Source organism: Lygodium microphyllum, chromosome 8 (assembly GCF_053477565.2).
Source record: "Lygodium microphyllum isolate KBCC chromosome 8, Lygodium_microphyllum_v1.1.10, whole genome shotgun sequence".
Classification (NCBI taxonomy): Eukaryota; Viridiplantae; Streptophyta; class Polypodiopsida; order Schizaeales; family Lygodiaceae; genus Lygodium; species Lygodium microphyllum.
Window position 1 is genome coordinate 12,887,812 of NC_141142.1, and position 12,763 is coordinate 12,900,574.

Below are 12,763 nucleotides of genomic sequence, written 5' to 3' on the forward strand. Positions count from 1 at the left end.
TGTGGCTAGTTATATTACTCAGAAGGCTGATTACAACAAAGTGTGCGTGCTCAACAGACTATCTGGAGCTGATGCAAATCACAAGCTCATCATGTATAGAAGCCTCTCAAGGCGGTTTGGGGGGGATAGGGGCAAGAAGCCATGGAGGGGGGGTGTATCACCATCTGGGGCTGCCCGCTTGCATAGTGAAGAATAGATCATGGCCGCCCCAAGTGAGTAGAAAGTGAAAACGAAGCTCCTGACGAGCACGAGACTTACCCTGCACCTAGTCCCAACGGCCGCGAAGGGAGTGGATGATGGAGGTCCACAGCTCTGCCAAAGTTGCATATATTGAAGGCACTCCCCGCCAAAAACCACATGACAGCGTGCCTTCCAAATGTGCCATCATGTAAGACTCCCTATAATCTCCCATACCTCTGAGCGCTCGAGCCCACAGACCTAACCTCAATGAGAAAGATCGTGTCTTGCATCCCGGCCTCATACAAAAGGTGTTGGCCCTAGCAGGCTGCCTACTTGAAAAAAGCCCCCCACGAGATACATCCAAGGCTGGGTGCCACACAGCGGAGAATACGATAGGCTCCTCTCCACACGAGCTGTGCCGCCTCACAAGACCAAGACCAAAGACAGTGCTTTGGAGTTACCAAGATCTGTTGTGGGCAACGCTTACAACCTCCATCCTACTACATTCGAGCCAACCAGACCCCCATATGCTAAAAACCAAAGGCAATATGACACCCTCCTCGCCCTCCAGCTGTCCCAGAAGCGATGCCAGAAGGTCCAATGGAAGGCATTCGCGATGCTATGCTTTGCCCAGTATCTGTTGCGCGAAGGTGCCCAATCCATGTCCTCCTGCATTAGTACATGTCTACCAATCTTGGTTGTGTACTCCAAGAACCTCAGAGGTCTCTTGGCGACTGCAATGGTCGGCCATAGCCACTCTCCAAGATTCCACTCCAACTCATCAAGTGGCATGCTCTCCCATACCTAAAGGCCTCACTCTTGCAACTCCTCCCACGGCACATAAGGGTCCAGTCGCCAGGTCTTCCCCTGGAGTCCGACCACACGAATCCTCCTCCACCAAAGGACAATAATCTCCTCATCTTGCTGCCCTCTATCAAGAACTAGACGCCCCCCCATCCTACATAGTGAAAAAAGTTCCGTAGGGGGCATTGCCCACTCTACCTGCCACTTGTAAGGGGATACCTGCCGGTGAAAATCTAGCAACCCACATCTCGCCAGGCTCCATCGGCTCTTGGATTGGGGGGTCTAGCCACTCATGAGGGATTGTTAAGTTAATCTCCCTCCTCCTCACCTCGGCTGGCCGTTGACATCTTGATGCCCGTTGCAACACCTCCTAATTCACCATCCAGTATACCTCTCGCCACGTCCTGATAGTACGAGTAGGGCCAGCCTCCCAGCCAGCCATAGTTACAGGAAACTCCGTTTCTGGCGTTTTAGAAACGCTACAACGTTTCTAGAAACGGAAACGCCCAAGAAACGACATTTCTGTAGACTTCGATTTGGGGCAAAACTTTGGCCCGAACGTGAGTGTGTCCCGACTCCCACATTCTAGTCGACTTTTCACCCGCGGCCCGCCTACGTTTCTTCTCTCCACTTTGTCGGGACTTGAGCCTGCTTCTTTGTTGATTGAGTCTAGAGCCACGTACACACACACACACATTCTCTCTCTCTCTCTCATCTCGAATCTTCTATCTCAAATTTTTGTGTGGCTGTAGGTTGTAGCCTGTGAATCATGATTCTGATTCATGAAGCTGTGACCATCTCACGCTGCAGCCTGGGCCCTGCACTCATCATGGTGAAGAATGCTGCATGGGATCATGTGACGATTCTCATGGAGTATAGAGGTGGTGGCGGCTCCAAGCGATGGAGATGTAATTATTGTGGCATTGAAAGAGGAGGGGCAGCCACAAGGATCAAAGATCATCTTGCACATGTGGCAAATAAAGACATAGGCCCGTGCCCAAATGTACCCGGAGATGTGAAGGCTTCTCTTCAAGCGTAGAAGCTCAGTCGGTTAGGCAATCAAAGTGCATCAGTTATAGGGGAGAGGGGAGTAGATGATGTAGCTTCTGCAGCAACAGGGCCATCAAAGAGGAGTAGAGCTACATTGGAGTCAGATGTAGCTTGAGTGGGAGGGATTGGGGGGCTGGGGCCCGAGATGCACAGGACTCCATTGGCAGGGTCCACTAGTAGTGGAAGTGGAGTTGGTACAGGTACAATGGCAAGGCTGGCAAAAGGGTCACTTTGGAAGGCAAGCATTCAGGCAAGCTATTCAAGAGGCTACTAGGGAGCTCACTCGCTGCTTTATACAGTGTGCTATACCTTTTTATGTATTGCTAATGCCACGATGGAGATCGGCCATGAGGGCCGTTAGCCGTATTGGATGTGAGTGGGAAGGTCCATCCTATGATGGTATACGCACACGAGAACTGAAAAATGAGAAAATGCGTATACAGGCTCAGTTAGAACCATTGAAGGCCACTTGGGTAAAGTATGGATGTAATGTGTTATGTGATGGGTGGACAGATGTACGTAAACGCAGTGTCTATAACATTCTAGTGTCCTCATGCAAGGGGACAATGTTCTTGAGAGCCATTGATGCTTGAACTCCTGGTACAATGATCACAGGCTCGTACATCTATGGGTATATACGCATAGCCATTGAGGAGATAGGGCCACAAAATGTGGTGCAGGTGATTACGGATAATGGAACCAATTGTATTTCCATGGGGCAAATGCTTGAGGCTGCCTATCCCAAGATTAGATGGATTCCGTGTGCATCACACTCTTGATTTATTGATGGAGGACTTGCAAAAATTGAATTGGGTAGACACTATTCTTACTACTGCAAAGTCCATGGTGAACTTTGTCACCAAGAGGCCTAAAGTGTTGAGCATCTATCATGCACACAGTGACCTTGAGTTGCTGAAGCCATCTAGCACATGCTTTGCGTATATGTTTATAGTTGTTGAGCAGATTGTGCTAGTGCGCAAGGGCTTGATGCGCACAGTTGTGTCCAGAGAGTGGTCAGCCATGCACGAGTGTCAAGATACACACTATAGGGCTTTTGCACGACAGGCTATGGATGAGACATGGTTCTTGGAGGCTGAAGCTTTTGTGAAGTCCATTGAGCCTATCGACTCCGTTTTATGCATCACTGACATGAAGGGGAGTACCATGGGATTGTTGTATGAGTACATGGATAAGATCGGAGAGGCTTTTGAGAGCAATGCCTATGTTTCTCGCTCAAAGTAAGTTCCTTTTAAAGTTTTAACTTTTTCCATTGTGGTATTAACTTATTTTTAGAGTCCAGAAGACACTAATTGTGTGTGTATTTATGATTGTAATTTGTTATAAACTTATACATGTGTCAATGTAGGATTGAGGAGCTTCAATGTGTGTGGAACACGTGATGGGATTGGTTTAATAGACCAATCCATGCTGTTGCACACATATTGCATCCTCTATGGCGTGATGAGATGCAGTACGAGAATGAGGAGCTAGAGCATGACATTGAGGAGTACTTCTCAAAGTGGGCAGAAGGAGATGTGTAGATGCTGAGAAGGTTAGAGGATGATCTTCTCCTCTTTCGAAATAGGAGTCTCTCTTTTGGTCACGCTATAGCAAAGCTTTGAGAGACACAGTTGCAGCCTGTGTCTTGGTGGGAGAAATATGGGACATCCGCACCTACCTTGGTAAGTAGGCTAACCCATAAACCATAGTCTAGACTCAACTTTCAAGCTTCAGGACAAACATAAATCATGATACAATAATCAATTATAATAATTTTTTCTTGTTTTTGTCATGTGATTGGCAGAAATGTCTTGCCATTCGAGTTCTTTGACAAGACTGCGGCTCAGGTCCTTGTGAAAGAAACTGGAGCACTTGGGCCCTCTTCCACACAAAGAAGAGGAACCGTTTGACTACAACATAGCTTGAGAGACTTGTGTACTGTCATTGTAATCTTCGCCTCCTCGAGCACACATCTTCATCTCTTGAGCCTTGCCAGGTGAATGTTGACAAGATTGACATTGAGAAAATGAAGGACATTCTAGACATTCCCAGAGAGGAGCTAGACATTTATACCATGCTATATTAGGAGATGTCAGCTCCAGCGCACCACACACGAGCTTCATCACGGAGGTCAAGGTCGACAAGCAGGGGTGCCAGCACTTCAGCAAATGTACCCTCGCCCTCATTTAGTAGTGCCGATGACCACTCTGAGTCAGATATTGCTTCTGTCAGTGCTAGTGGTAGTGATGCAGATGCCGAGGAGGGTGATCACTGATGAGACTTGAGTCTTGACTCTTCAGAGTTCAGACAAATGCTCTCTTGTGTGACTGTGTCTTATCATTTATGTTTATGGTCATTGACTGAGGACTCAGTGGACCCTGGTGTTTTATGGATCATTAGTTATCAACTTATCTTTTATGCTCTTGTATCTTTTTTTCATGATTCATGAATAAGATCCAGCCTCCAGGTGTTTTTGTGATTCATGTGTATCTATTATCATGTTACATGTAGATTGTAATGATCGAATCTTTAAAGTGTGATCTATGAATATCTTTAGAGTGTGCTTGGCACTTGCCAATTCAAAGTTTAAGTATACTGTATGAATTCTGATGTATCTTTTGATTTTGGAAATTGGTGCAGGCTATAGGTAACAGGTTATAGAAGTTAGGATTTAGGACCTCCGACCTAGTATGATAGTATCAAATTTCAATGTCAATAATCAATTGTATATTAATCATGTATGTCAAGTATTTCTCGATCAAGTGACAAGTGTGGTTTATTGTCATCTATTATTTATATTATATATTAAATCGGGGTTACATATTTCCTTGTATTCCCGTTTTCCTGTTTCCCCGTTTCTTCTTGGAGACGAAACTCCGTTTCTACAGTTTCCCCACCGTTTCCGTTTCGTCGTTTCTGAAACTCCAAGTAACTATGCAGCCAGCCCACTAGATGTGGGAGTGCTGATCTATTTGTATCCAGTCCCGATCTTTGACCTGGGGGTTCCAGACCACCGGTTGGCAATCTATCTCCTCGTGACATCCTGGGGGCCTCTGAGCTAGGGCCTTGCAAAGGCCCTGCCACACTCCAAGTAAGCTGCAGAGGAAGGAAGATCTGGGTGGCGTGATCTGGGCAGTCGTGAAGATCCATCTCAAGGATGGCCTCCAACCACCTCCAAGCCTCGATCTGCACTCCTGGAGACCCTCTTGCAAAAGGACCTTCCGGGTTTGCACACCCGATGTGAGACCATGGACAACAGACCACTAGCTTGCCCAAAAGGGCTAGGCTCTGGAACTCTGGGTCGATGATCCCAAGCCCTCCCTCAGACTGATGCCGGATGATGGTCGCGCACGCTACCTTGGCTCGGGAATCCCTAGAACCGCTCGAGCCAGCCCAGAGAAATTCTGCACTAGGCGGTGAAGTTGAACCACATAAGACGAGGAGAAACACCAATAAGAGACGATGTACCAAGCGGTCGCTAGGAGGACCTGGTTGACCACCAGGGCTCGGCGTGCTAAAGAAAGGTGGACAATGCTCCAGTAGGTCAACTTCCACCTAATAGTATCGAGAGCTGAAAGAAACTGTTGGACATGAGTGATGTGGAGTCCCACTTGGAACCCTAGATATTAGACAGTCTCTCCCCTGCTGACCCATTTGAACCCCAAGTGGACACTCCACTCCGTGCTAGAGTCCGGATCTGTAAGAAAAACAACCGACTTTCGCCAGTTGATTTTCACTCCAGCCACAGTGCAAAATACCTCAAGAGCTAGTCTCACTCTGTCCAACATCAGCTCATGATCGTCTACATAAAGAGTGGTATCATCTGCATACTCTGAGTCCAGCAACTCAGTCTCCTCCCTCACCAGAAGTCGAAGGCAACGTAGCCCGCTCACTCGTGAGTAGAGGAAGTAGGACATCGCCTCCACAAAGAGTAGGAACAGATATGGGGCAAGAGGGGAGCCTTGCCAGACACATCTCTCTAGCCGAAATTCCTCCCCCCTCTTGCCACCAATGAGAACCCTGCTAGTGGCTGATGTGTAAAGTGCCGAAACCTTGTAGATCCATGTTTGGAGGAAGCCCAACCGCGCCATGGTGCCCTCTAAGAAGTCCCAGTGAACCCTTTCATAGGTCTTCTCGAAATCCACGAGTGTTGCCAATCCCTGAGCATTGTGCTAAGCCCACTCGGTCGCCTAAAAAAAAGTGAAGACATTGTCTAGGATGCTTCTATATTGGACAAAACCTGTCTAGGTGTCATGAATGGTGGCTGGAAGCACGGGGTAGAGTCGATTTCCGTTCATCTTGGCCAAGGCCTTATAGGCCATTGACAACAAGGTGATCGGTCTCCATTGGGACAACTCCAACCAATCTCGCCCTTTGGGGGGGAGATTGACAAGTCTTGCCGTGATAAACTCCCTGTTATCCGTCTTGAGCTGAAGATCTCCTGAAAGGCGAGTAGTAGGGGGTCCTTCACCACCTCCCAGTAGGTAGTGAAGAAGGTCTTAGCGAGACCATCCTCTCTCGGGCATTTTTCCCCATCCTGTGCATTGAAGGCCTCAACTAGCTCCTTCTCTGTGAAGAGGTCTAGGATGGAGCATCCCATCTCCTCTGTGACAAGGGACGGAATGCAATCCCAGACCTCTTGTCTACATCGTTGTATTCTGGCTGAGACAGCCTTTTGTTGACAGAGCTGTCTGTAGAAGTCAGTGGCAATCTCCATCACCACATTTGGGCTAGAGTGAATCCTCCCGTATTGATCACGGAGGTTGAAAATTTGATCTCCTAAGGTGCGAGGCTGATGCACCTGAAAAAACTCCTTGCACATCTTGTCCCCCTTCCCACGCACCTGCATGCGCAGAGTGGGATCCCGTGGTGCCTACTGGAGTAGTCTCTAAGTGGTTGCTAGGTCTCGCCGGAGTGCTCTCTCCTCCTCCCAACTCTACTACCTGGCCTGTAGGGCTACCTCCTGGCAGATCTCGCTCGACTCGGCTAAGGCCTCTACCACCTCCTCTACAATCCGGTCCACCCTGGCCCACTCCCTAGTCTAGAGCTGCTCAATCTGTCTCCTCTCCTCCTCGCTCGTGTAGAACGAGTCTGGGATCCGACAGGATTGCGGGTCATGGGTTGAAGGGGGAGCATCAAGAGTGAGGAGAATTGGGCAGTGATCAAACAAAGTGGTGCCAGCCAACTGCCCTACTTGGCCTCCATGAGAGCATTCCCACTCTCCCACATAGAACCCGTCCAACTGTTCCAAAGGAGCTCCGCCCAGCTGCTTGTTTTCGCAAGAGAAGTCCAGCGACCTCTCCTTCTTGTGGAAAGCTGGGTCGCGCCTAGCTTCTTGTACTCCTACTGCGAGGAGGAAGACCTCCCATGCCTCCTGCTCCTCCCATGCCATACCCTAGTAATCTGTGTCTTTGTCGCCCTACTGGTCTTGTAAGGCCTCCAGGTTGAAGTCTCCTCCAACAATCCAAGAGTCCACCTCTAGAAGTCCTGTTGGGATCTCCACCCAGAACATGTTGCGTACCCTAACCTCAGTAGGAGCATAAACATTGAGGACTCCAAGGCATGAGTCCCCTATATCCACTTTGATCCAAAGGACCCTCCCTGCCATAGTCGTCACGTGGTCTCGCACACAGGCGGTGAGGCTCCGGCCAATAGAGGTGCATATGTCTCCACTCCTGTTGTGGGCATCGATGGAGTACTCCCAGTAGGTGTGTGAGCTGCTTGGAAGTACCTTTCCCACCCGATGGGCCTGGGAGGGAGTGAGCTTGTGCTCCTAAAGAAGTAAGGTGTGGATCCATCTAGCAAGAGCAGGATGTAGCTCCTGCCGAACAATCAATTTCCTAGAACCAGGCGCCCCATTGTAGTGGAGGTTGTTCACGTTCCAGGATGCTAGGTGTAGACTCATGAGGATATTGTGATTGAATAAACAAGCATCTGTTGGGTGTGAAAGCTATTGATGAAGAAGAAGAGCTATGGGGCATGCGAATGTGCTTGGCCACAGGCTTGGAGGGTGAACTTCATTCCCCCATGGTGGCTCTCGGGCGGACCATGGGAATGCTAGATGCTTTCGGAGGTACCACCAGGGCGTTTATCAGCTAGGCTGAGAAGTGTGACTCTGTGCACTGGTAGAAGTGGGTAGCTTGTGCAAGGGGCCACTCGATCACATCCATCGGTGAGCTCCAATGGGGAGGGTCTCGAAAAATAATACTCAGATGTCGGACCTCGGCTCCATCCCATCAGTTAATGTCCATCATGCACCTTGGCCACTGCTGGGAAAAAAGTGTTAGCCCTCCTTCCCCCATCCACTGGGAGAGGTGGTTTGCAACCTAGCCCCTCACTTCCTTCTCTATCTGTGTTATCGTCCAGTCTCCTAAATGAGAGGTCTGAAAGAAGAAAGCATAGTTTGGTCCATCCGGTGGTGCTAGTAAATGGACCTTGCCGTTCCTTGACTTGCGGACCACAAAGATCCCCATCTCCAGAGGTAGTGGAAACTCTTTGCGCTCCACAACTCTCAAATAAGACCACGGACCACTATGGGAAAACTCTTGGGGGAGCATTTGCACCTGCCGAGGGATAGTGTGATGCGCGACTGGGCCAGATGTGCTGGTGGCTGTGTGGGGGGGGGGGGGGGGGGGTTTGGGCTGCTGGTGAGAAGAAGATATGGGTGTGTGCGGCTCGTCATCCCTATGGAGAGGGGGGGAATGGATTGGGGGGGGGGGGGGACACATGGCTGATCGGCGGGGGAGATGTCGGGGAAGAAAAGTGAAGGGTGGTGGGGTGATCGGAAGTATGAGGCGGGTGTGAGTGGGGCTGAGTGGCCCTGGAAGGGGGAGGCTCTGGGATAGGGTCGGGAGGGGGGGGCATGGGGGTTGAAGAATCTTGGGTGGGGTGGGTTGTGGCACCTCAATGGATTGGGGGGGGGGGGGGGGGGGTTTTGCTGGGGGGTGTTCCCGTTACCCACCCTCCTGTTCTCTGTTGCCGTAGCTGTGTTTGAGGGGTTTGGCTGAGGTCCCCGTGTGGTCTCTCTCTCTCTATTGTCACTGGACCCGTGTAAAACCGTCATCATCCACCTGTGGTTCTATCGACTGAGCCGCCTTGGCTCCGAAACGCGTGCAATCTGCTAACTGATGCCCAAAGTCATGGCATCACAGGAACTGGCCAGGCTGCCCTGTCACAATAACCTGCTACTTGAAAGAGTGTCTGCTTGTCTTAATCTTAAGAAACTTAGGTATATTCTTTGTATCCTTCACAACCACCCGTAGCTTCGAGAGTCCTGCCACTGTCATTGCATCCGTGAAGGAAGGAGGAAGAATTGTACCGAACAACCGTCCAAAGTCCTCCACTAACTGCCAATACTCTACCACGCGTTCGGGGAATCGAAGGGTGACCGGGTGTCTAGGAAACCTGTTGTGGAGCACGAACTCCTCCACTGTGAAGTCACTATAACAAGGAACCATATAGATGACCCCCTTCGTGGAGGCATAAGGTGAGCTGTCCACTAGCTCGTGGGCTGCATCCGCGGACGTGAGTCTGCACCCGCGGACGTGAGTCGCGAAACCATGAAGATCCCTTGGCCCATGAGAACTGCCTCCGCAATCTATGCTGTGCCAATGCGTAGCGTGGAGTGAAGCCAATCTCGAAGCTGGGCCGTGGATGGAGAGTGTCCTATGACCTGTCCAAAGATTGTTGTTTCTTTTAGTTCCAGCTTTGTGGCACAGACGGAAAGGAGCCGTTCCTCAAAAAGGACGACACGCAAGGTATTTGACTGGGAGGCACTTGCAGAATGCACCGGCGTCTTTGACAAAAGGTTTCCATTGCGCGTCACTGCTGAGGGCTACCAAGCTAGTTGCTGTGATGCTGGGGGAATGTTGTTGCAGACGGAGGGAGCAACGATTGATAGTGTTATGAACATGCAGCATAAGATGGAGGCACAAGAGTAGGTCGACTGGGGAGGTCTTTTCGTGCGTGAGGCAAAGGGCGGAACCACCACAACAGGTGGATGATCATTGACGTAGAGGGCGGAGCCTGATGGGACACAGATGTGATGGTGCAAGCACAGTTCAACAGTCGTGGCGCGAGCAGGCAGGCACTGGCGGTGCAAGTGCGAGCTGGCCAGGTGTGAGCAGAGTCGTGAGTGGGGCGGAGCACACGCGGGGTAGTCGGGCAGTGCTGTGGGTGGGGCTTGAGCGACACGGGCATGACATAGGCGGCCAGTCGGGCCAGTCAGGCGCGACACGAACGGGGCCGGTTGGGCCAGACGGGCCAGTTGGGTGCAACGAGGAAGCTGGGGAGTGTGGGTTTGTTTCATGAAAGAGAAAGGTCAAGTGTTCACTCATTTTCAGAGATATAATGCTGTAGTGAAAAAGAAAAAGGGTTCACACTAAATGTGTACAGTCAGATGGTAGGGAGTATTTTTGATCAGCAATGGAGACTTTTGTCGTGACATACACAGATATGGATTGCAGCACTCATGAACAGCAACGTCTACCTTTTGGGAAGAGCTTCAATGGTTGGGGAAGGATCTTCGATCTTACACTATGATCGAATAGAAACAGAGTGTGGAGAACATAGAAGAGAAGAATGAATGTGATAGTAGAAGAGAGCCTAGTTGAAGACCCCAAGCTGCAGATGTCAAACAACGATGAATATGAACCGCTGCCTATAACAAGAAACTGGCTGGCTACTGCTAGAATGCAGTTGGGCCAATTTTGGCTAAAATGACAAAACTGGGCCGAAAATGTGGAAGGGCGGAGATACCCAAATAACCCTTAATATGGTCCAGACACATTAAAACTCAACAATCATGAGCCTGTGTATACAATATTCATGAAGGGGATTGCCAAGAGAGTCGAGACTAAGTTGTTTGTTTAAACAGAAATGCAATTGAATCCTATGCTTAGGTGAGAAGTCACTGAAAGCTAGAATTATGATAGAAATGCAACTAACATGAAGCTCATGTGGGTACAACTAGGATTGGGAAACCAAAGGATATATATTTGAATTTCAAGCTGAAATAAGCATGAAGATTTGTAAGATGATAGAATCCCGTAAAGACCTTGAATATACAAGTTCTAACTTTTAAGAAAAAGAACGAGGTTTTGAAACTTCCTCTGCTTCTGTAATGGTATACATATTCTAGGTATGTTGTGACACCGATATGCTTTACTTGAGCTGAAAGACATCATCTTTTGAATAAAGGAACATGTGAGGATTGTTCTATTTAGTACTGTTGCATTCATTACTGCTCCTGATGACTACTGTTCAGATGTTTTCATTGTGATTAGAATATCACAGTATTTGTACTTATGTATTTACATACCATAGTATTTCCACTTACGTATCTGCATGCATTTTACCTGAAAAGACATGGTTTCAAGCAGTCAGAAAATTTTGTGTTTTATTTTCTGCATTTGCATTGCTGAATTCAACTAGCTTTTCCTTATGTGGTGGTACATTACTCATGTTATTTATTCAATGCAGCGAAAAGGCTGCAATGTCAGCCTTAAAAGCTAGTGATTGGAATCTGGAGGGAGCTTTTGAATACTTCTACAGTCAGCCACCATTTAGGCCAGCATTGGACATACGACATCTTGAAGAGCTCTATCTACGCTACAAAGGTGCCCAGCATTCTTTATCCTTACTGGAATGTCTTTTTTTTTATTGCATTCAGCAAAACACCCAAAGTAACAGATAGGGTTTTACCTGTATTGTTACTACTTTCTGCTAATAGAGTTTTTCTTCTAAAGTTTCCAGTAGTGCATTGTCATCTTCAAGTTGAATGAGAAGTTTTTTTATTGTAGGAAGATGTATGTATGTTTCTTGTCCTGGTTCTGCATTTGACAGTAGTTTTTGCACTACATCCTCTCCTAGAAGCCCCCAGACGATGGAATCATGATATCAGCTCCAGTGACTTGCACAGTTGCAGCTTTCTTGACTCAAGGACAACTTACTTGACTGTGGAGGCCTTGCAGACAAAGTGATTGCACACATCTTGTTATAAAAATGCACATTTTTGGTTTCTGGACTGTTTCAGGTAACAAGAGTTATACCCTTGAGGGAAGCTACCATGCCCAATCTTAAGATATCAGCAAACTATGCAACTGTTTGCCATGTAATGTTTTGCATGGGTGTAGATGGTGAATCCAACACATGCTCACACAATGAGTCTCTCTGTGCTTCCTGATGTGTGTCTTCTATGTTGTGAGCTCCTTTTGGTCATTGCCATCTTATTTGCTAAAAAGGTGGCCTATTGTATTGCATCTCAGTAACTGATGAAGATGACTTGCTACCCTCAATTGGTTTGTTGGCAAGCCATAACCAATCTAAGCTGCATCCTTACAACCATGTCGCAAGCAGATTAAGAGGGGTACATGACGACAGAAGATGAAAATTTAACACTTACTTTAGATCTCTTCTTTCTTGAATGCCTAGTTATTTTCCTTGAAACTAGCACAAACAGAGTTGAGGCTATTGCACATTTGATCAATGTTAAGGCTACTTGCAAACGATGGAATATAACTTGGGCAATGCTGGCTCAAGTAAAGAAAGTACTGCTAGGTTCAAATCCAGGGCAAACTAATTGCCTTTCTATCTGAGCCTGTGAGGAACTTTTCATGCTTTATCATACACCTCTCTAGAGTCACCACCACAGCATTTAGTAAACCAGTGAAGAACTGGGCCTCTCTAAATGTACTGCAATGGGAGGTTCAGTCTTGTGATGATAGATGGT

The 12,763-nt window shown here is 48.2% G+C and overlaps 1 protein-coding gene and 1 pseudogene across 1 annotated transcript in view; both read left to right on the plus strand.

Moving 5' to 3' along the window:
• The window catches only part of LOC148031977 (defective in cullin neddylation protein), a 160,337-nt gene that overhangs the window by 116,555 nt on the left and 31,019 nt on the right, over window positions 1–12,763 (plus strand). Inside the window, exon 3 of the mRNA XM_087682583.1 lies at window positions 11,515–11,651. Coding sequence (XP_087538709.1) covers window positions 11,515–11,651 — 137 coding nt within the window. The remainder of the gene's footprint in view (window positions 1–11,514; window positions 11,652–12,763) is intronic.
• LOC148031978 (uncharacterized) lies at window positions 2,382–4,174 on the plus strand (annotated as a pseudogene).